Below are 25,613 nucleotides of genomic sequence, written 5' to 3'. Positions count from 1 at the left end.
AAGTCACTTTTTTTGAGTGCCATTGTATCTTTGATCAGTCACTAAATGAACTGTTGTGAACTGAGGACTGCCTTTCAGCAAAATAGAATGGCGGTTAAAATAATATTTCTATAAAACCAAAATTTCTCAGCAATGATTATACTAATTAGAGGATTCTGAGAATTGAAGTGTACACTTCTAGAGGGCTCCAACACTGGGGAATGCTGAGTTAAAATGCGATGTTAATCCATGAATAATCTTTCAGTAGAAATGATTGAATTGTAATTACAATGATTGTACAAGTGACTGAGTAACATTCAAGCAGTTATTATTTCTGATTGATTTGAGGGGGATTATTATGTTTGCTACATTCCTCATCAGAGGAATTACTTCATAGCAACATTATTAGTCTTGATTGCTGTGGGATTTGCTGAGCTGTAGTGATGAGGCATCTGTTAAGTAGAATGAGTTTAGTGATTACTTAAGCAGCCTTTCCTACTGACTGTTTAAACATAAATTAATAATAATGCCTAACCCTGTAGAGAAACATGTTATGATTTTGTGCTATATACATAAAGATGCTTACATTCCATTGTTAAAAATAGTTGTGAATTGATCATAAGCCTTTCATATCTTAATCAATCAAGCCTCTGGACTGCCAACACAAAAGGAGGGAGAGAAGGAGAGAGAGAGAGAGAGAGAGAAGGAGGCAGACAAAAGATAGAGAAGAAGGAAGAAAACTGCAAATTCAAAAGTGTTTTCAGGAGATTAGCATCACCTTAAGAAACTATCAGGTCAGCTGAAGCAGGCAAGTCTGTTTAGGAGAAATGAATTGGGCCACAAAAACATGGTTGTACAAATTGGCAAATCTGTTATTTTGACAATATGGAAAGAACTATTCTGCACATTGCTTCTTAACCAATTTCTGTGCTTTATTAATTTGCAGATAGCCCTAAAACAAAGTGAAAAAATCTGGGCAGTGTGTTTTAACATATTTGGTTTTATTTGGCTTATAGGCTTCTCAGTTTGCAATGGCTCATGAAAATTCCCTGAATTAATAAGGATATGCTCACAAAAATCATCTTGTTCAGTGTATTAAATTTATTAGAGTTACCAGTGGCATGTTTGTGACAGTGAGAGCAGTTTCATTAATCCTCTAGAAATTGAAACTATAAAGATGTGTTTGTTCTATTCTCAAAATTAGCCATATCATCAAAACTAGATTCAGAAAATTCCAGTTTTCCAAAGCAGATTCGGAGGAGTGGGAGAAGGAAATTTCATTGTGCTAGAGTCTATTAAAATCTGACTGAATTCCATCCACAAATGGCTTTTTTCCCTTCAACTAAACTGAATATTTTTAATCCTTTGACTCAACTGAATATCCTTTACTTTTTTAGTTCCGTGATGTCAAAACAGATTAAGTCTGTTCTTCTTTACATCAATTTGCTGCCTGTCATCATCTTGTCTTTGACCTGAAATTGAGGGTCTTGGAAAATGATGTTTCATTCTTGCTTTAAAGAAGCCTGTAATAGCTACACATTGATAAGCTACAAAGCCTAGCATCTCTCCAGGATTTTTTAAAATTTAAGAGAAAAAGGCAGTAACTTAAAAAGTGTGGGAAATTTTAACATCACAATAAAACAGAGTTGTTGTATATTATGACCTTGGCCTTTTCTAAACAACCACAAGCTTTAGCCAAGAGTATAGAAATTGAGGTACCAAACTCTAGATCCGATATCAACATGAAACTCTGTAATCTTTGCATCTTCAACAAAGTGGGAATTGTAATGGATTTAAACCTCAATTACATTTCTAAAAGTTATTCTCTTCTTAAATTTATTCATTACTGTAAAATAATATTTTATAATTCATCCTATTTTTAGTTAAGTCCCTGAAACATTTCAACATTTCCATCCCAAAACTGCACATATCTTGTATTTCCAGAACCAAAGTTGCAGCAGCAGGATTCTTTTTCTTATATGTTTAAAAATGAATGATTTTTTTTTAAGTCAATTGGATAACATGCTTACCAATTTTAAATATTAAAAAAACAACAGGAGCAGTTCCTCCCACAACAGTTCTAGATGTTGTAAGTGAAATCATTGCTAGAAATGTTAATACCTGTTAGCACACAATGAAAGGAGGTGGAGAAAGGGGCCTTCTCCTGCATCCGCAGTGACCCTCTCTGTGAGTCCGTGCCCTGGCAAGGCAATCTTTCAGCCTTTGCCGCTGGTTAGCCATCTTTTCCATTATCCAGAGCAAGTATCCCTGCGGGTCCAGCCGGCGAGGTGGAAAGCCTAACACCCAACACTTGCCAGCAAGCCAGAAAAGAGCTCCATTCCTCAGCAAACGCTCAATTCAAAAATACTCAGAGATCTCAAATTTCTCCCATCCTTAACCAGCACACCAGAAAAGAACTCATTCCTTGGTAAGCACTAAATTCAAAAGCGCTCTGTTCAAAAGCGCTCAACGATCTGCAATTCGACCCATCCTTGCAGGGCGGTGTGATGGTGAGATTCATTCCATCCTTGCAGGGTGGTGAGCACCAGGAGCTGTGAGTCGGTCTTCAGACTTTTGCAGCCAGGGTGTGAAGCAGACTGCTTCCCCCCTGCTGCCCCTCCTTCCCTCTTCACCAATTTGCTAATCCGGACTCACTCTTTAAAAGGACAGTAACTTTGGACTTTCAGTGAGTAGGGAAGTATTATAACTGAACACCTGTGAAGATTGGAAGTAATTTAATTTCCTGTGATAAAAGCAGAAACCAAGAGCGAATGCTCAATACAAATCTGAGTCTGCATAGTAAAAATATAAACTGTTCAAATTGCCAGTGCAAGACTATCTACGTGCCTCTTTCTCTTAAAAGCACCAAATTTGAAAGTGTATTTAAATTAACTAGGAGGGGGCCAGAAATCCCATTCATCAAGGGAAAACAAAACAAAAAAGTTTCCAGTGAATTGTTCTGTTTATCTCGGCTGAAGAAGGAGCCAGAGATCCCCCCTTCAGCATTTTGCATCTTTACTATCTCAAAAAGTCAATCTACAAAACAAGAAAGAGTGTGTAAACCCTTGCTCACTGATTGTTTTCAAATAGCCCAGGAAAAGAGACCTGCCAGTTTATTAGGGGTTATAAAGCTATTCTCAGATATCAGCAACAGCTAAGCAAAGCAAAGCAAAGCAATAACCCTTTACTTACTAACTCTCAATACTACTTCATTACTTTCATTATCTCAAAAATCAATTTCTTTAAAATAATTTTTATCAAATGATTAATTGATTTATTGTTTTTATTGATTAGTATGGTAGAATGTTTAGTGCATATAGTGTAATTACTGAATATCTGATTAGTAAAATCAATGATTTTGTGAATTTAATTGACCAGTGTATTTAGTAATTACTGTAATCAATTAGGCTGTTTGTTGCTCAGCAAAATTATTTGATTAGAGTGATTTGAATAACCAATTGATTGATTGATTGATTTTAGTAATAAATAACCTTACTTTTGATTTGTTCTCTAACATATCAATTAACATTTATTAATTACCAACATTCATTAAGTAACTGTCTACCTATCACATTAACTAGCTATTGTAATTGATTACTGTACTATTGCCATTGACCATGCCAGCCAAAAACTCCAAACTAAAACAAAAGAAAAATATCTACCAATGACCTCCCAGACTCCTGCATGTGTTTCAGATGTCATGAAAGCGAAATATAGATCAAATGCCACCTATGCGATAATCTAGCCCACCCTGCCTGCTTAAATGCAAACAAAAGCCTAGCTGATATTTTTAAAAATTCAGATACATTCTTTTATCTATGTCCATCATGTTCTCCCAAGCTAAACAAACTGAGTACCCTATCTGACAGAGTTGAAAGCATAGAATCACTCATTCACTCAGTAAAAGAACGCTTAGCAACAGGTTTTGAAACAATTATACAAGCAAACCTAATCTCTCTTGAAAAAAAAAATACAGCACAGATAAGTGAGTACCTTTTAGCTCAAAATCAAATCCCACAACCACAACCACTATCTCAACTACAATCACATCTACAACCAAAAATAACCACCAAACCACAGCCACAAACAATTACTATCCCTTCAAATAATTCCACAAATATCTCCTTAATCATCAGAGACACCATGGAACGCGAACAGAAACGTCCAAATGCCATCTTATTTGGTCTCAAAGACACCAACAAATCAGACGACATCACTAAAGTTTGGGATATAAGCAACTCAAATGCAACAAACATCTCTCCTGAAGATATCATTGAAATAACCAGAGATGGCCCTGGATGCAAATACAATGACGGCTTTGTGGTCCCAAGATTTTGTAGAGTTGTATGCAAAAATGAGTCCAGAAAACGCATATTCATTCATACAATAAATGCCATTGCAAAAATCAATCCCAACCACAAAAAAATTCGCTCAAGACCAGACTTATCCATACTGCAAAGAATCTGCTCCCGTGAACTCTGTGCAGAACTCAAAAACCGTCTAGACAATGGAGAAAAGGACCTATACATTCACTACAGAGCTGATTGCATCAAAAGTCCCTACATCTAAAAAACATCCAAGTTACCCAGGAGCTTGCTATTCCTGAGGCCATCATCTGTGAACTGTCCGTAAATATCACATTTCAGTGCTTACTATGTTACAGAGCCCCTGATTATGACATCGAACATCCAAACAAGCTAAATACACTACTAACATGGGCAGCATCCTGCCTACACGCTTTTATCTTTCTTGGTGACTTCAATCTACCTCATATTAACTGGACCCTTAACGAATGTACAACTGAACCAACACATGCAACCTTCTACAATGCAGTAACAAATCTGGGACTAGAACAACTAGTAACTAACAACACTCCTTAACAACTGCCTCAATCTCATCTTCTGCAATAGTTTGAATTCAATTTATGAAATACAAATTAAAGACCCCTTTTCCAACAGTGACCACAACATGATAGACTTTTGTCTCAACATACGTCCACACAAAAATCATTATGACGGAATCCCAATTATAACTTCAAAAAAGGCAACTATGATCTTATAAACAACAATCTCTCATCCCTTGATTGGCAGTTTCTATGGATGCAATACTGTAGAAGACCATTACAATATATTTTTACTTGAAGTCAAAAGAGTCATCAAACTATATGTACCATTAACAACTCCCAAAACCAGAAAAAACAAATTACCCATAACAATAAGGAAGCTTCAATCCAAAAAAAAATCACTTTGGCGGAAAAACAAATCTGGTCACCTTGCCAACTTCAAAAGCCGATACAAAAATTTATGCCACCAGATAAAAACTGAATGCACCAATTATTACATTAAACAAGAAGAAAACCTATGCACCAATTCTGCCCAAGCTTTCTACAATTTTGTAAACAACAAACTAAAAGACTTAAGGCCCATCCCACCCCTGAAAGGACCTAATGGTAAAGACTGCAATGATGACACTATTAAAGCCAACCTCTTTAACACATTCTTTGGCTCAATATTTGTAAACAGCAATGGCAACTACAATGATCTAATACATATCGATTTTACAGAAGATAATGTTGCAAAAGCACTATGCAATCTAAAACCATCTCTATCTATTGGACCAGACTGAATATGTGCCTACTTCTTTAAAAAGCTATCCATTGCCATAGCCGAACCTCTAAGCATAATCTTTGAAAACTCTTTCAGGACCAGCTCCTTGCTAAATCTATGGTCACAAGCCACGATCATCCCCATTTTCAAAAAGGGACACCCCAGCGTAGTTGAAAATTACAGACCAATCTCTTTATGCTGTGTCACCTGTAAAGTCATGGAATCAATTATTAACCAATCCGTCATCCTCCACTTAGAAACAAACAACCTACTCTCTAATAAACAATTTGATTTCAGGAAAGAACTATCATGTAATCAGCAACTCTTACACTGCAAAAACATTTGGACTACACAACTCAATCAGGGCAAAGCAATAGACGCAATCTACGTAGACTTCCGTAAAGCCTTTGATTCAGTGGTACGCAACAAACTACTCCTAAAACTAAAATCTTACGGAACACCTGCATAACTGGATAGAAGCATTCCTGTCAAATAGACAACAAATGGTCAAAATTGGGAGCGTCCTGTCAAATTCTGTACCTGTCAACAGTGGTGTCCCCCAAGGCAGTGTTCTAGGACCAACTCTTTTCATACTCTACATAAATGACCTCTGTCGTCATATCAAGAGCAAATGTGTTCGCTGATGGTGTAAAGCTATTCAACACCACAGACAATACTGCTACCCTTCAAAAAGACCTTGACTATGTATCAGAATGGTCAATCAAATGGCAACCTCAAATCTCAACAAATAAATGCTTTGTCCTACATATTGGCAAAAAAAGAAATCAGAAAATAAAATACAGGCTGAATAGTCAAGACCTTGTTGATGATCCAAACTCTGTCAAGGATCTTGGGGTACTCATCTCAAATGACCTAAGTGCTTGAGCCCACTGTAACTACATAGCCAAAAAGGCGTTAAGAGTTGTTAACTCAATCTTACGAAGCTTTTTCTCTGGTAATATTACACTACTAACTAGAGCATACAAAACATTTGCTAGACCAATACTCGAATATAGCTCATCAGTCTGGAACTCACATTACGTATCTGATATTAACACAGTTGAGAAAGTCCAGAAATATTTCACAAGAAGAGTTCTCCACTCCTCTACTCATTGCAGAATACCTTATGCCACCAGACTCGAAATTCTAGATCTAGAAAACCTAGAATTATGCCGCCTTCGGTCTGATCTAAGTATAGTATATAAAATCATACATTGCAGTGTCCTACTGTCAATGAATACTTCAGTTTCAACCATAACAACACAAGAGCAAACAATAGATACAAACTCAAGATTAATCGCACCAAACTTGATTGCAGGAAATACGACTTCAGCAACAGAGTGGTCAATGTCTGGAATACTCTACCTGACTCTGTGGTTTCTTCCCCAAACCCCAAAAACTTTAACCTTAGACTATTGACCTCACCACTTTCCTAAGAGGTCTGTAGGGGGCGTGCATAAGCGCACCAACGTGCCTACCGTCCCTGTCCTATTGTTCATTTGTATTTTTCTTGTACGTATCCATGTATTCATAACTTTGTTTTTACTTATACCTATTGTCTTGTAAGCAAATGACAAAAATAAATAAATAAAGTAAATAAAATGAGAATCTCTTGGTTATGGTCTTATGAAATTAAAGGTGTCTAAAGTATATACCCAGTGTAGAAGTAGGAATAGCTGTAAAGGCAGAAACTTTCTGTCAAGAATGTATAGCAATAGCACTTAGACTTTCATACCACTTCACAGTGCTTTACAGCCCTCTCTAAGCACGTTGCCCCCAACAATTTGGCTCCTCATTTTGTCCACTTCGGAAGGATGGAAGGTTGAGTCAACCTTGAGCCTGGTGAGATTTGAACTGCCAAATTGCAAGTAGCCAGGAATATTGCACTATAACCACTGCGCCACCGCGGCTCATTTTCAGAAGCTAGGGAGAACAGATCTTGGCTTACTTTCTAACTTGAACAAGTAATTTATAGGGTATAAATTGCCGTGAGGCCTTCACGGCAATGGATTAAGATGTTCAAGAGCAGTGCTGAGACACAATGATTCATTTCCTTTCTCCTCTTTCCCCCCAGCAAACGAATAGGATTTGGGGGACTATTTATAACTTTGTTATATAATCTCCCTTTTTGAGGAAGTACCTTCAATTCAAAGTTATGTTCCTTTTGGGTAAACAAACATGCACAATGCTTATCTCCATATGTAGAAAAAAATTCCTTGACACCTATTGTCTCCATCAATCTTCACAATGTCACATAAGACTAAATAAATCCACTGGTGTTTTTTTAAGAGAAATTGTATCTTTTACACTTTTACTAATTTTGTTTTATTATCATAGAAAAGACACATATACAGTAATGGGCTTTAGGTTAGAGTCAGCGGAAAGTGCTAAATTCCAATCATTTGAAATTGAATATTTCTCTATAAGTAGGGTTTTTTTCAAACAAACTTTTATCTCTTTTGGTTTGCATATCATCTTAGGAGTGTAAAGAATTAAGTTCAAGCGATTTCTGCAGTCCTTTCTTGGAATTAATTCTTGAATTCATGAAAACAAGCTTCTCTAGCCACGTGACAACCAGATACTTGTCCTAATGAGAATGTTATAATCCCTATTAATCCCAGTCAGTATGCCAAGTGGCTGTGACAACATATGACAACAATAACAACTGAAGCTACTTTTCTGACAAATGAAATTGAACAAATAGGAAATATTCCTTAATGCATGAAAGTGAAGAATATTTTATTTGGATTTTTTTTTAATATTGATATTTTCCCATGTATTTTTTTAAGAAACCCTATTTAGGATAAGTATTTAAAGTTGTGCTCTCTTCTTACAGGCAAGCCTGGGCTTTAGTGAGTGTAATTGGTGATGGAAATTCATCTTGTAATGAATCTGTGAGAGAGTATGAAAATCACAGTACAGGAGGAAAAGCTCTTGCAGAAAAAGAATTTTTCACAGTGGATGGCCAGAAATTTATTGTGAGGGCTTTCAGTGAATGGATTGCTGGTAGGAATATGTTATTTTTTATTTTGGTTATCTTGTGCAGCTAAATTTGCTGTATTTAGAATGCATCTTATTGCTATGTACCTTATGTTGATCATAAGAAGTTGTAGTCTTTGGAGGCCAGAAGCGTAAAAAGAAAAATCTAAAGTTTAAAAATAATCAAAATGTCTATTTTATGTCCTTGTTTTAATAAACACAAAAAATATGGAGCTTTGGGATAGATACACAAGATAAGTCTGCTGGCAAGAAAACCCAGTATTGCTTTCTTGTTCAGTTTTTTTGGAGGGGAGGGGTTGTTTTTTTATAAAATGTCAACCTTTCTAATATTTGTGAAAGAATTGTTAATTGTAGCAATCATATCTTTTGATCTAAAATGTTTACAAAAAGCCACAAAAATTAATTTAAATGTTTTATCCCATAAAGCCATATGTCACCTTCATTCTTTTAAATAGGGAAAAATAAATCATGGCTTTTGTAGCTCTTTAATCAATATGCTTAAAGCATGATGACTTATTAAATATTCTTACATTAGAAATGTGCTTTGTTGAGATTTATCAAGTATGAAAGAAAAAATAGGTTCCTATATTCCTGCCTGTAGCAGATAAGAAAAATTAGAAGGCTCACAGCTTGCAGCAATCTAGATTTTATTTCAAATGCTTTGACTATATTAATAAATATTAGGCATTCCAGTTACATTCTGATGTGTTTTAGTCGTATTACATACAATACTCCTTTTTTATGAACCTATAATCCCTTGATTTGGGATAAAGTCAGGGCGACTGGATGGAACTGAGCGGTTTACTGGCCAGATGCCCTTCCTGACACTATGTGCAGTTCACAGCAGATATTTTTTTCTTTGTGCCCTAGGAGAGAAACTTCTGCTGTTATGTAGGATTGAAATCTCAATCTTCCGAGTGGGAGGCAAGTGTCTTCACCATTAGGTTACATAGAATACTGGCAGATTTTTAAAATAAAAATAATATGAGCTTCTGAGTATTCTGCAAGTGCAGCCCTGTCAAGAAATCATTGGCTATGTGAAAAAACCCTAACTCCTTACAAGTGGTGGCTCCTCATCCATAACCCACAAGAATAAACCTAAAAATATTACTGCAATTATTTTTGGTAGATGTTGGTGAAAAATCGTAGGGAGTTTAACTCTAGCTTCTGTAGTATCTTTGGTCTTGTTGGTTTGATTTGACTTGCATGTGCAAATCAACTGTTTGATGTAATATAATTTGAACATTTGCAAAAGTGATTTTTTTAAAAATTGAACCAAGAAAATCATTAATTTTTTGTTCCAAGGTGTTCCAAAGTGGGGTTTTCAGGTTAAAGCTGTGCATGGAGTGATAATGGATTTGTCAGAAGATGTTAGCAGCTGGAAGCCTGGAGACCAGATTGTTGTGGCAAGCACTGATTACTCTATGTATCAAACAGAGGAATTCACACTCCTTCCTTGTCCAGAATGCAGCAAATACCAAGTCAAAGTGAAAGGTAAGAGCTGAGAAGTAAAAATGAATGTATCTAGTAAGCTTTGGTTTTTTTTGTTTTGACAAAGTATGGTTCTGCTGTTTCACAGTCCTGGTGACTTTTTGCTTTGAGAATATTTTTCTAGCTGCTTAATATCCACCATTGCTAAAATCCTCAAGGGACTCTGATGTGACATGCATGGCATTGATTCTGTAGGCACAGTGCTTATGAAAAGAAAGGCTGCTTTAAATTTATTTGCTCTAAGACGAATCAGAGACTCAGTGAATTTGATTTGATCTGAGTTGATTAAACAATTGCATCCATGTACATGTTTTTATAACCCAAATGATGATTCTGTTCAACTAAAGTTGGATCAATGCCAATTAAAAACATTACTATTTCTGGTAATCTGTAAATAAACTTTCCCTTTTCTATTGTTCCTCCCTCCCATGCATTTTACTTATTTGGGGTGGCTGTATTAAGCACAGAAGCTTTCAGGCATACCATTATTTCTTTCTGTAGTGCTTGTCTTATGTCTGCTACAGAGATAAATGATTTCTCGTGTTGGACAGTAATGTTATTATGAAAATTCACTCTTATACCAAGCAGTAAAACTTTAGTGCAGATCTCTTTACTAAGAGATTGGGGTCATTTTTTCCTCTCCGCTCTGCCCTTCTCTTATATTGGATTTGTAAAACTTACCACTTCTAACTATATCTAAGGCTGGCTAACCAGAATTTGATGCAAATCCTTATTCAGAAAGACAGGTGTGTTTCAGGTGTTATATTTCTTCATAGCCTAATGCTTCTGAGATATTAAGAAATACAATGCTGTGATAGATAAAAATCATGCAAAGCAAAATAAAACAATTTCCTATGAAATTTATGAAATGTTGCAGAGGTTGAAAAATAATGGAGATCTGTCCACTCCCTCAAAATCATATATAATTATTGTTCTTAGCACAGAAAACATGGCTGCTTTAAAGTAACTCTTAAATGGTCTTAAATAATTGCATGGTTTTAAGGTGTATTCAAATTAGGGACATCCATTTAAGCTGAGTTATACTAGTAGTAATTATAGTGCCCAGAACAGGTTAGTATAAACTTGGATTTCTTTCAGTATAATACTGGTTCTAAGTTCTATATACATATCTCCAGTAGACTTTCATTACTTAAAAAGTCACTAAAGATGAGTAGGAAGACCAGTATATTTGGTAGCAGCTTCTGTTTCCAGAACCATCTGGGTACAGTAAAATTATTAGTATATAAAAATAAAATTGTAAGAGGAAAGTGTGTTTGGATATGTTCACTGCTTTGAGGCCTGATATAAATAAATAAATCATGCATACATACATACATACATACCATGACTGTGACAATTTACAACAGTAGTTTCACCAGTCCCAGTTGCTATTGTCAGGCACAGCTTGCATTGTTGCAAGCATTATGCAGTCACATGATTGCTCTTTGCAACTTCCTGCTAACTTCCCCATTGACTTTGCTTATTGGAAACTAGCAGTGAAGGTCGCCTGATGGATGCTGCAACCATTGTAATTGTGAGCCAGTTGCCAAGTGCCCAAATAATGATCATGTGACCACAGGGATACGGCAATGGCCACAACTATGAAAACCTATTGTAAATCTCTCTTCTTCTGCATCATCGTAACTTTGAACATTCACTGAACAAGTGGCCATTCAACAAGAACTGCTTATGTTTAAAGGATTAGGAACTTGTGGATGCATTGCTTCAGAAGTGATTTTTGAAGTTGATTGAATGTGTGTTATTAAGGTTGTGGAGCCTGAATGTAAGAAGGCAGGAAAAGATGATGTCATCCCAGACAGATTATTATTGTGGTGAAGAAGAGATTACTGTACCTTAATTTAGATGGTATTGAAGATAGCACAGGACTAACCCTAATATTTCAAGAATCGGTGATGTTGAAATTTTTGTTTCCCCATTGCCTTTAATTTCATGAATCCTAAGTATTCTCAGGATAATTTTATCTTGCTGTAGTGAGCTGTCCCTTCTGCTTGAAATATGGATCTCATCATCTTACTAGTGAGATTTTATTCTTTGCTTCTCTTAGTCCTCAGACTTCAGCATCTGCAGAAAGCTTGTGCCAACTCTCACATGAATGAGGAAAGGCAAGCAAACTATTCCCATATGGAAGCAGTTCCTCGGCTTTCTATTCATTTAATATCCAGTTTCCTTCAGTGTTCCAAAAATCTGTCAAGAGCTTCATCCCTTCCTACTTTGCAGGCATGTACAGTCCGGCTGTATTTTTGTGCAAGAAATTCACTTTGCCTGTTAAGCATCCAGCACAGCCACTATACATGATTGTTTCTTTTTGTAACTGTTATTATTTTGCATGTTGGTATTCATTAATTCTGAATTAGATCTTTACATCATCTGGTTTGAAGGATTTGTGTCTGGACAAAAATTATATTCCACATTGAATAGTTACAAAAAAATCCATAAAGTGACCATAATGAAAAAGCCATAATAAAGCCAAAGGTCAACTTTTACAGATCTGCTATAGTGAGATTAATATGCTAAGATTCAACACATTGGTCTCATTCATTCAAAAATAAGATAAAATAACATAGCTACTTCTTTATAGTGAATTATTTTTCCTAGCACAAGGTTCATCCAGTGCAAAGAGAATCTTATACTTTATAAGAAAACATGACAATTGTATATTTTAATGAAGAAACTGCCATTTTTATGTGGAAACATTTGTTTCTAATATAGAAGATAAAGGAATTCTGGGGGGGAAATTAAGAATGTTCATTGCATATTTAAGTATTTTGATAATCTAATATTGTTCAAAGAGCAGCTCAGACCTATAAAGCCATTTTGTTTGTTCAGTTTCTGAAGCTATTACTTGTGCGTGTGTCCATTTGTGGGCACGCCTGTATTTGTGCACATGCGTGTATGCGTGCATGCATTCTTTTCTAATACTAAGGGTAAAATGTTAAGTTTTTACATAAATTTCAACTGCATAGAATTTGGAAGAAAGTAAATTTTTGGTACCTCATCAGATTCTCATTTTCAGCTCATCTTTTTTTTCTTTCATTTTCAGTTCATCTTTTACTTGGTTTGTTGGTGCAGACATATTGAAACTATTTTTTTGTGAGAATGCTGTCTTACACAATTTTGATAGTCCTTGGCTTACAGCAATTTGTTTAACAACTGTGTAAAGTTATACCAGCAATGTGACGTACACCAGTCCTCATACTTACCGCTGTTGCAGTGGTTCATACAGTCATGTGATCAAAATTCAGGGACTTGGCAACCAGCATTTATGTACAATAATTACAGCGTCCTTGGGTCACGTTATTGCTTTTATGGACTTCCCAGTGGACTGCCAATAAGCAAGTCAGTGGGAGAAGCTGGATTCACTTAACAGCCATGATGATTCACTTAACAACTACACCCAAAAAAGTTCATAAAATTGGATGCAATTATTTAATGACAACATTGCTTAGGGACAGAAAGTTTGGTCCCAATTATGGTTGTAAGTCAAGGATGACATGAATGATCGATTGGTCTACAGTTAAATATGTGGAACAGGGCTAGCTGGCATTATTATTATTATTATTATTATTATTATTATTATCATCATCATCATCATCATAGAATGCACCTCTGCTGATTTTAATCCCTTTCGCTATTCAGGCCCTCATTCTATGCCTACACTGTCCAGTAGATTTGCATAACATAATTAGAGGGATAGAAATGCTACGATGGAAAACAAAGTAAGGAGACTTTTGTCCACTCTAGTGTATCTAACCCATCAGGAGCATCAATAAAATAGTGAAGTCTTGAATGGTCTTTATTCAAATTTTTACATGGAGAATTGTGTGATCCTGGTATTTCTCATCAATTCAGACCAATAATCTATACGTATATACTTTGCATCATTGCCTTGCATGCATATTTCACATCATTCTCAAGTTGGAAAAAAAAAATCCATTTCATAACTCTACTTTGCAGAATTTCTCAGTCAAAGGCAGGGCTGGTACCAGTAAAACATCCTCATCTGCAGTCATTAGCCTTTTGCCCCTTCATATACATCTACATGGGCCTCCAGTCTTATTTTGGCTGCTAAACCTTTGACAGATTGTCTGGCTTCTGGTGTTGTATTTATACAGGCAATTGCACATCCAAGGAAATTGCTCAGTCAGCAAGACTGAGAAGTATTTATTGAAAGCTAAGAATCTGAGTGGCTAATCAAAAAGTTCTTGGTTATAATCTTGCTTTAGCCTTAAAGTGACTTCAAAAGTATCACTTTGCTTATTCTCAGTCATTCTGACAAAATACTGATTTTGCAAGATTGTTTTTAATGCTTACAATTGCAAAATACTTAAAGCATTTCAGTGTGTTAGATTATTAGCTGCTACCATTAATTACAAATTATTTCCAATAATAATCCATTATTATAATATATTTAAAAGAGAAAATTCTGAGTAATACCAAAATAATGTTTCTAAGCTAATAGCAAACCTCCTATTGCACTTACCAAAAAGTTGTATTTTTTCTATTACATTTGTTTATGTATTACTGTTTATACAGTACTGCACAAAAGTCTTAGGCCACTATTACATTTTTTGTTGTAGCAATGGTATAATGACCATATATAATTATGTCTCAGTCTCCTTATTAGATTACAACTAGAAAACACAGGAAATTTGTATGCGGTTTTCAAAAACAGGAAAAATCAGAAAAAAATAGCTTCCTTAGGCTAAAGTGCCAAGTATTTAATGTTACCTCCCCCTGCACTTGAGCAGCAGCAGATACTGGGTCCTATAAACCATCGATCCTGAATCTTTTTGGCACCAGGGACCAGTTTCATGGAAGACGATTTTTCTACAGAGCGGCGGGGGGGGGAGGGGAACACAGTGCACAACTTAGATCTCTTGCATCCGCAGTTTGCAGTAGGATTTGCATTCCTATCAGAATCTAATGCCTGATGATCTGAGGTGGAACTGATGTGATGATGATAGCGCTGTGGAACGGCTGTGTCATGCCCCTATCGGAGTCTGAATCTGCGGGGGAAGATGAGCTGGAACTGACAGAGATTGAGAGGCCAGCTCTGTTGGCCTTGGAGGAAACTGGGGGAGGGTAGAGTCAATCCAGGCAAGGCTTTTCTGACTTAGTAAGGCCTGCAGAACGGGAGAACTCGGGAGAAGGGCAAGGAGTCAATCCCCCCATCTGAGAGCTAGGAGGGAAGACAGACTGCAAGATCAATGCAGATTGACCCTGCCAGCTACGAGGGAGGGGATTGAGATGTAAGGAGGTGCCAGTGGGAGGGGCATTTGTCGGCCACAAGCATTGAATCTGTGGAGCCTTGTATGCACTTGCCAAAGCCTGGAAATTGCTGTACTCTGTCTTGTGGGGCTTGCCACTTTGCCTGCTTCGCTTAACTTCTTGCTCTGGTTCCTGTTTGGTTAACCTGGCTTACTGGACTACTCGCAGACAGAGGCTTCTAAAGGTGCGTGTGAGAGCTTTATTCCAGGACTTGTAGTGAATGTGGGAATGTTTGGGGACACAGTTGGAGCAATAAAGGGGCGGTTTGAACTGCCAGCTGTTTGTGTTATGTCTGTGCCCTGCTCTGGGTCATCACAGGCTGCAAATAGAGACAAAACTTCGCTTGCTCGCCTGCCACTCACTTACAGCTGTGTGCAACCCAGTTCCGTGGCCCAGGGGTTGGGGACCCCTGCTCTAGAATTAAATGGAATGGAACCCCAAGCACAATCATTGTTGTTGTCCTATGATTTCTTGCCAAAATGACTGTCGTACAAAAAGGTCTATTACGAAGGTTTGTGCAAGATGTCTTTGAGCATTACATGCAGTACAGCAGGGGTATCAAACTCGCGTCATCACGTTGTTGTCACATGATATATCACAACTTTTTTCCCCTTCACTAAAATGGGGTTGGGCGTGGCCAGTGCATGACGCATCCGGGCCATGAGTTTGACACGCCTGCAGTACAGACACGTGTATGAGTGCAATTCGTTGGAAGCTTGCCAATAAGAGCAACTTTTAGTCATGTTATTCCAGTTAAAATGCCAAAGAGCATAGAATTTGACAGACAAAAAATCATTTTGTATCAACAAGGCCACTCTCAAAGGGAAATTGACAAACTGAATATTCAAGGTGTGTCATTCAAGACCAAAACAATAATTATGGATGGTCATTAAAACTTTGCTGAAACAACAAAGTGGATGGTGGCCTAAGACTTTTGCCCAGTACTATATATATATATATATATATATATATATATCTAGGAAATCACTTAAAACAAGTCTATTGTTTTAAGAAATCAATCAGATTCCCTAGCAGAATTTCTATTTCCATAGTTTTCTTTCCTTTCTAGCAATCATCATCTATACATAGGATTAGAACTTTAGCATTGCTTTTATTGCCATTATAGAAACATTTTTCTTATTTCTGGAAGAACCTTTTTGCTATATATTCACAAATAGTATAGATAACAAAGAGATTCTAATTCTGCAAAGCCTTGCCATAGCATGCCGTAGTGTTTACATTACTGTTGCTCACTGCTGTCATCAGCTGGTGAATGGAACTTTGTAAGTTCTTGGTGCTTCAAAATAAGGTATCAGTAAAGCTCTTGTTTCATTTCTATTGAAAAATAATTGTTTTTCCTAACTGGGAAAACCTTGGAATTTAGGGCATGTCATTAAGAGGTGATGTGATGTTTAGTCAAGAACAATTTTCTTACAACAGCAATCATGTTGAACACAACTATGTACGCTGCAAGATGGAGAGCAGAAAAGAAAAGCAGATATACGCATGAATGTTAACACATATAAATAAGTATATATCTAAATCTAAATTAAAATCTAAATTATGAAAACTATTCTAAGCCTGGTTAAAAAAAATTCAAAGAACAAGAGTTCATGGAGGCGAAATCCACTTTTTGTCCTATGCTAAATGGGGAAAAAAACAGTTTAAAAAACCTTTTCCTACTGCATTATATTTTCAGCCAGTGTTAAAAACCAAATCCTTGTAAACCAAATCTGATCTTTTCAGAGGCAAAGTAGCTGGTGGCGGTTCTTTTGTTTTTGTTCTTTGAATGAAACTAAAATGAGCATGATAACTGTACCAGTGGGCTACTTGTATTTATAATCACGAAGGGTGTGTTATTTTCATCCTTCTCTTCATTTGTTTTCTCTCTTTTGAACCAGAAATGCCTCAATTCCTGCATATGGGAGAAATCGTTGATGGAGTGGATATGAGGGCAGAGGTTGGGGTTCTTACCAGAAACATCGTAATCAAAGGAGAGATGGAAGATTCCTGCTATACGGGCAAAGATTGCAGATTCTTCAGTTATGATACTTTTGGTGGACATATCAAGGTGTGGAAGGAAAAGTTTAATCTCATCGTATCAAGGCTCCGGTGGCTTTTGCTGTTGCAAATAGGACACAGTGGAGGGAACTCCATCCTGTTTCATACTATTTAATGACTGTTAAGCATTAGGTTGAGCAGCTGTGTGAAATATTGATCATGTTGTAGCTCTGGTGTTTCTAGGTCCACTTATTAAATAGTGTTGGTGTTTTATGGCATGATGTTCTAGAAGCCAGATTTAGCTCACTAATTCTATTCTGCAACTACTCAATTACAGTGATTCTTGATTTATTTACTGTTGAGATGATACAGGTTATGATATTATTAAAAATAGGAGCTTTCCACTTACACTTCTATATGTAATTTCATAGTTGGATTACTTTAAATATTATGTTTGTGTATAGATTAAATTAATACTTGTTATTAATTGTTATTAGGCAATTGTTATTAGGCAAGGTGTATAGCCACATCATTTAAAAAGAAAAACTCCCCATGTTATACAGAATTCTTATAGCAGGTAAGAGTTCTCTTGAAAGTCTTTAAAAGTATAAGTAAGCCTTGCTTACTGACTGCCTCATGCAGCAACCATTCAAAAATAATTTTGCAACCAGTCACAGCATTTATGATCATTGCAGCATGCCATTACCACATCTTCACCATTTGTGTGAGGTGCAACTGACTTGCAACACACAGTTAATAAAAAAAAACAGAAGTAAAATTCTAAGTCTTAGTCATGTGTTGCTTCACCTAATGACCATAGGAGAAATAAGGCTATAAGTTCAGTTGTGCTCATGGGATTTTCTATTTAATGACCCACAACACTTAGCAATCATTGCTGGACTCAATTGTTGATAAGCAAGGACTATATAAGATGATCTTTCAGCTTAGAACTCTGCTATAAAATTCCCTTAAAGTCCATATTATCATAAATATTTTATTATAACAATTCATATATGATACTAAACCTTCCTATAATTGCATTGTATCAGTCAAAAGCTTTATAGATTATGTTGGAAGAACCCTTAATTAAGTTGGTGTTTGATTTCCTTTCCTCTGTGTTTGTGTGTGTGTGCGTGCACGCGCGCACACTTCATTTGATTTAGAAAATTGTGAATATTACAGAACTTTGGTAATTAATTCTAGTGACTATTGCCCAACTTATAAAGTAGTACATTGTGAGTAATTAAAGTCATGCTGCTAGGTTCTTCATTTATTATTAAATAAACATTGTTTTTTAAAAAACATCTGGATCATTAATATTCCATTAACATAGGAATAGCCCAGGCTGAGAAAATTAGCATAACAAAAAAGAGAACCCTAAAAATCTTTTAGTTTAGGAATTTTCTCTTATAGTCTCCTTTTTAGTAATAAGTTACTTTTTGTAATATTTAATTACCCTTTTTAGTTATGCTAATACAGTTAATCCTAGATTACTTGCATTAACCCAAATGTGAAAAGAATTTAAAATGGAAATTTAAATTTGATATTTTGCTCTAATCTCTCTCTCAGACTATAGTATGTTGGGATATGATTTGCATTATGCTGCATATTTTTTTAGTTTATTGATGATGCATTGTTTGTTTAAATATGTTTCTTAAGATGTCCGAAATATTTTAACTGAAGAAAATGTGGACAGTAAATCGAATTATTTTTGCATGTTCTTCCAGATTTTAAAGAATTTCACATCTGTTCATCTCTCCTATGTGGAGCTGAAGCAGATGGGTCAGCAAATACCTGGCAGTTACCCTGTTCACTTTCACCTTTGTGGTGATGTGGATGAGAAAGGAGGGTATACTTATAGGACTTATGTAGAAGGGCTCTCAATTCATCACTGTTTCTCCAGATGTGTGTCAATTCATGCCACAAATGGTTTGCTGGTAAGAGCAATGAATAAATGAAAAGTTTGGAGACTAAATGTGCAAATGACCAAAACAAAACAGATCTTTCAGTATTCTTGATTTTGGTGTCAGCCTTGATTACAGAAGTATAGAAAGAAATGCTTTTCTTTTTTTAACATCAATCCATTACGTTTAGGGTATGGCCTTGCTAACCATGATTTCCTCCAAACCCCAGATTATAACCATATTTAGAAATGTAATTAGGATAACCTAGGCAGCATTATGTTTATATTTCAAAAACAAAGTGAGAGAAAACGTGTATGAGAGGGCTGCCCCGTTCATAATATTCTATCTGTGACTTTTTTCTAGAGCAGACTCAAACCTTTAAGCTTTCTGCTTCTTCAGCTTGTCTTGATCCTGCAGATCTTGAATTACTAGAATCATCACTGCTTATAGACTCGGGGGAGTATCTTATGATAGTTTCATTTCTTCCATCTCATAAAAGAGAAAGAATATGGGATATTTCTTTCTCAAGAAGTATAAACATGATTGTCTAATACAGGGGTGTCAAACTCAAGGCCCACTGGTTGGATCTGGCCCATGGAGTGCTTAGATCTGGCCCAGGGGTCTGCCCAGGAAACAAGGACTGGCCCACAGTGCCCCTGCCAGCAAAAATGGAACTCGTGGGGGCCGTATGCGGCCCGCCCGGCCTCTTGTTTTTGACCGTGATGGCTTCCTGAAACCCTCTGTCAGCAGAAATGGAGCCCGTGCAGGCCATGTGCTGCCTCCCTGAACTCCATTTTTGCTGGCACAGAGTTGTGGGAAGTCGTCGCAGCTGAAAACAGGCCTGGCAGGCTGTGTGCAGCCTTCCCCAGCTCCGTTTTCACTGGCAGAGGGTTGCAGGAAGCTGTCGTGGCAGAAAACTGGGCCTGGGCAGGCCACACACAGCCTCCCCAAGCTCTGTTTTTGCCAGCAGAGGGTTACAGGAAGCCATCGCGGCCGAATAGGGAACCTCGATGAGTGATGTAAGCTAGTCATGCCCACCCTGGCCATGCTCCCCGCCCCCCCCCTGAGGTCAAACACAACCCTGAAATGGCCCTCAATGAAATTGAGTTTGACACCTCTGGTCTAATACCTAGGGACATTTCATGTGTTAACCTGGCAGTGCCATAGTTGTTGGTAACTAATTTATTTTGTGAAATAAAAAAAATTTGTCAGAAATTAACCTAGTAGAAACAGGTTCAAAGGCACCCTGAAGATTTGTTTGCCGTAGATTTATTTGGGGACTTATGAAAAAAAAAAAACCATTATTGAACTGTAGTCTCCAAGGAGAGCCATGTCATCATAGTTATATTTAGAATTACTTATGTATAGAGAGAGCTGATGAAACTTTTTTTTTATTTCTGCAGATAAAAGATACTGTTGGATACAATACACTAGGCCATTGTTTTTTCATGGAGGATGGTATTGAGCAAAGGAATATATTGTTTAATAATCTAGGACTCGTCACCAAACCAGGCACCCTTCTTCCAACAGACAGAAATAGCACAATGTGCACAGCAATCAGGGATCATGTCTATGGAAACTATGAACCAGTACCAGCCACGGATTGCATGTAAGTAAATTGGAGAGATGTTTGAATGCTCTGATTACGGTCTTGATGGTCTCTACATAAGACATTCTCTTTTATCTGACATAATTGGAAATAATGTGAATGGTATAATAAGTAAATCTGGGTTCAAATCATGTAATGCACGAGGAGATTTCAGGCTAGTCTGAGAGAGAGAATCTGAGTCAGAATCAGGTAACTAAATGTATGTTACAGCTTGCAACGTGTACCTGAAGAAGAATCTAAATAGGGTGGCTCTTCCAGAATCAGAAGAATTTGTTTCATTATCCGCTGTTCTGGTGGAAGGTAGATCGTCACTGATCTACTTCTGCACTGTTCCAGAAGATTCACCAACCCTATAAGGCTGATTTAAAACAAAAATCCTTCCCAATGTTCTGAAGAACATTTTAATGAACGATTAATGCAATGGGGATGGTTCATATCAGAGATATGTGATATTTTCCAGGAAAAATCAATTTCAAGATAGTCTTTTATTCTCAGCATTTAAAAGCAAGTATTTTCGCAAGAGCAACATAAAGATCTCACAATCTTTGCCAGAAAATCAAATTGCTGGAGATCTGATTCTGAATACTAATAACTGTTGTTTACATAACTGTATTTTCCTGTTATTAGATTTGAGTCTTCTGTCACTCTTAATTGTGTTTCACCAATTGTTTGTAGGGCTGTATCAACCTTTTGGATTGCTCATCCCAACAATAATCTTATAAACAATGTAGCTGCTGGCTCACAGGTGAGAGGTCTGACATATTACAATAACCAGTGTTTTTTCTCTGGGCCACCAATACATTTATAAGGTCATTTGCTTTCTTATGAATTTCATTTTGGTTAACTAGTTCTGTAGCATCCTAGATGTTAAACAGTCTTTCTTAGATGTATAAAAAAGGTTAAAATGTGGGTTTGCATAACTAATCATATATTTTGTAGAATATTATTTTTATCAGCATTTCCTGATACAGAGAAATATATATCTCTGAGTCTTCCATATCAGTTGAATTGTTCAGCCAACACACTGAAATGTTCTCTTTCCAAAGAGAACAATTGTTTTAGTTAAAAGTGAAGGCTTCAAATTATTCATAATGTATGTGGATTGAACTAGTTAAATACTTCAGACTTCCTGAATATCATCAAGAAATGAACTGAATGGACTGATTTGTTTTAAAAGTTTTGACCTGTCTTTTAATTTATATTAATATAGATGAAATATGAACAAGCAATAATTTGTTAGAAACAGTGAAATTTATATATAATTTTATTCTCAGTTGTATTCTATTGTTTACAGGTAGTCCTCAAATCACAATCACAATTGAGCTCAAAATTTTATGTTGCTAAGTGAGAAATGGGTTAAGCAGTGGTGGGATTCAAATTTCTTTACTACTGGTTCTGTGGGCATGGCTTGGTGGGCGTGGTGTGGTTTGGTGGGAGTGGCGTGGTGGGTGTGACAGGGGAAGGATACTGTAAAATCTCCATTCCCACCCCACTCCTGGGGGAAGTTTACTGCAAAATCCCATTCCCTCCCCACCCCACTAACCTGCCTTGTAGCTCTGTTCTCCTGTGCAGGGCAACAAAAGAAGACCCAGCCAATCAGCTGGGACTCAGGAGGCAGAGGATAGATGGGGGCAGGGTCAGTCAGGTAGTATTCCGAACTACTCAAAATTTCCACTACCGGTTCTCCAGAACTGGTCAGAACCTGCTGAATATCACCTCTGTGTTAAGTGAGTTTTGCCCCATTTTACAACTTTTCTTGCCACATATATTAGATGAATCACTGCAATAGTTAAATTAGTAACATGGTTGTTAAATGAATCTGGTTTCCCCATTGACTTAGCTTTTCTGGTGGTTGCAAATGACGATCACATGACCATGAGACAGTGCGACTCAGTTGTCCAGCATCAGAATGTAAACCATGAGACCATGGGGATTCTGCAGCATTCATAAGTGTGAAATATGATGAAAAGGCACTTTTTTCAGTGCTGTTGAACTTCAGACAGTTACTAAGCTAACTGTTGTAAGTCAAGGACTACCTATAGCCGTGTTGGCGAACCTATGCCACCCGTGCCGGAAGTGGCACGCAGAGCCATTTCCCCTGGCATGTGAGAGGTAGCCCGGAAGAACCCCATTGCGCATGCACGCGCCGCCACCCGACAGCTGATTGTTGGGTATCTGGTGCGTATGCGCAGGAGGCAGAAGGGGGTGCGTGGGAGTCACGTGCACATGTGCAAAGACATGTGACGCGAGGGGAGTCGCATGCGCAGGGGGCGTGGGGGGGCCAGCACAAATTGCCTTCTGGGTGCTGGCACACGAGCGCGTGCAAGCGAGCACGAGCACAATTATTGGCACGGGAGCCAAAAAAAGGTTAGCCACCACTGACCTATAGTATATTGTAGGACGTAGATCAGTGAACTGAATGCTCTTTTTATGACCTCCAAAAATCTTCTAAGGTTGTTCCAAATTTTCCATTCATTTGTCAAAATAAAAAGTAAAACAATGTCTTCCATAGATTTTTGATTTTAAAAATGGAGAAAAGAAAAACCCCCCCCCCCCCCCAATTCCAGTAAAGTCCTAGCCTGCCTCAATATTAGACTGCATTGGTAGCCAACTCTGTGTAGCTAATCTATTGAAATATTTTAACTTTTTCTTCTCAGCATGTAAGCAAGGCAGCAGTGTTAAACCCCTGCCCTACCTGCTCTGATTATGAAATAACTCAACGGGAATAATTGCTTTTTTGCCTTATGTCAGAGAAGGAAAGCAATTTTAGAACTCAATTTCCTCAGGAAGAGAAAATCAAGAGTCTATTGCAATAGTCTTGTAGCAGCTAGCCAACTTTTATCTAATTTTGAAAAGCTAAGCAGAGTCAGATCCAGTTAGTAATTGGATGAAATACTACCAGGAAATTTCAACTCTAGGCTAGCCTGGGAAGTCAAATAAACATCCCAGAAGGAGTCAGTGGCAAACCACTTCCATAATGTAGCCAAGAAAACTATGTGCACATGTCCACAAAATCACTATGAGCTCAGCTCCATTCAAAGAAGGCTTTATCTTAAGAGCCAGAAAATTACACAATAGATAGAAACCTACTGTTTTCTTTGGCTACTGTAGAATTCCACTTGGGTTTTCTTTTTTAAGTATATAATTTTCAACTTTTTAAGGGAAGAAATCTGCTCAGTTAACTCTAGTCCAGTATTTAGATTATCATGGCAGCTAACCATTACAGTTAATGACAATAAGTCTCGTGGAGCCAAACTGCAATTTGGTTTTAAAACACAGAATGGTCCTTTATCATGTTTTGGTTTTCTTACCCAAAGTTAAATGCAAGACTCCCAAACTGCTTAGTACTGTAATGATGGAGGTAGAAAGAGGATTGAATCAGGGTGGACAACTATGGCAATTTTACGATTTGCAGACTTCAATTCCCACAATTCCTGAGCCAATACAGACGTAGGAATGGCAATATTGCATACATTATATTGAATTCCTGAAGATAAAAAAAATCTAACAAAAAAAAATAGAGTGGCACATCCCTGAAGTTCATTTTTTATTTCTAGGATGCTGGAATATGGTATATATTCCATAAAGTTCCTACAGGAGATTCCCACGGATTGTTCCCTGAAACAAAAGCTGAACTTACCCCCCTAGGAATTTTCTATAACAACAAAGTCCACTCCAATTTTAAGGTAACTGAATCTGTTAATGATTTATTTGTTTATGAATGGATTGTGACCTAAACGAAACAAAACTGGCTGTACTCACGAAAGACAAATCTTATAGTTTAACCAAAGGCATTCTTTAATATGTTCAGGCAAACGGGAAATCCTGCTGTTTCACTATAATAATAAGTATGCTTAGAATTATAATTACGATCCTTAAGCCGTTCTGTGTTTCATTTCACTGATTCATTTGTTCATTTTTAAATATTCATTATGTTTATTTATAAAATCAACATATAACACAGAAATGTAAGTATGCATGCTGCTGAAATCTTTACAAAGATTTACTATTTTTATATGCACAACTGATATGGTATTGTGTGCTTACAAGGATCATCTTGTAGATTTTTTTTTCTTACTCATCTTTCAGGAGAAGTTCCTAAAGAGCTTGAATAAAGTATAAATCAATATTGCATTATTAAACCCGTAGATTACATAGATAACAACAGTGGTGGGATTCAAGTAATTTAACAACAGTTTCTCCACCCTAATGATTTCTTCTAACAACTAGTTCACCAAACTGCTCAGAAAGCTAACCAGTTCTCCCAACGTGGTGCAAACTGGCTGAATCCCATCACTGATTAATGCTAACATATATTAATATATGTAACATGTATTAATACTAACTGTGATTTCATGCTCTCACTTGTAAGCAATCAGATACTTCTTTTAAGATTAGTTCATCTGATCATTTGACTTAAAATATTGAGCAGGCACAAATAAAAATCCCAGACAGAATTATTTGGTTAGTATTTATTGAAACTTGGTTACATATTTTTCTGGTGGTCAGAAGTTACTTATCTGATATATGCTTTGACAATGGAATGCCTTTAATCTATAACTTAATCTATTGTACAGCTTGTTTGTGAACTTCCAGCAACACTTTATTCTTTATTTATTTATTATCTCTCCAGAGATGACTTTAGGTGGCTTACAGACATTGAATAAAATATAGTATAAAACATTAAAACAATAAATAAGGTTCTTAAAATTCAATTAAAATAAAACTAAGCAG

The 25,613-nt window shown here is 36.8% G+C and overlaps 1 protein-coding gene across 2 annotated transcripts in view; it reads left to right on the top strand.

Moving 5' to 3' along the window:
• Positions 1-25,613, top strand: part of CEMIP2 (cell migration inducing hyaluronidase 2) — a 65,000-nt gene that overhangs the window by 21,095 nt on the left and 18,292 nt on the right. For both annotated transcript variants that reach the window (XM_026703795.2, XM_026703794.2), the window contains exons 5-11: positions 8,422-8,591; positions 9,891-10,079; positions 17,267-17,436; positions 19,094-19,303; positions 20,674-20,879; positions 21,555-21,624; positions 24,437-24,565. In XM_026703795.2, the coding sequence (XP_026559580.1) occupies positions 8,422-8,591; positions 9,891-10,079; positions 17,267-17,436; positions 19,094-19,303; positions 20,674-20,879; positions 21,555-21,624; positions 24,437-24,565 (1,144 nt within the window). The remainder of the gene's footprint in view (positions 1-8,421; positions 8,592-9,890; positions 10,080-17,266; positions 17,437-19,093; positions 19,304-20,673; positions 20,880-21,554; positions 21,625-24,436; positions 24,566-25,613) is intronic.

This window comes from Pseudonaja textilis, chromosome 2 (assembly GCF_049901715.1).
Source record: "Pseudonaja textilis isolate UNSWEBS1 chromosome 2, rPseTex1.2, whole genome shotgun sequence".
NCBI classification, from domain to species: domain Eukaryota; kingdom Metazoa; phylum Chordata; class Lepidosauria; order Squamata; family Elapidae; genus Pseudonaja; species Pseudonaja textilis.
The sequence above is the reverse complement of the archived record's forward strand: the minus strand, read 5'-3'. Positions and strand labels throughout refer to the sequence as shown.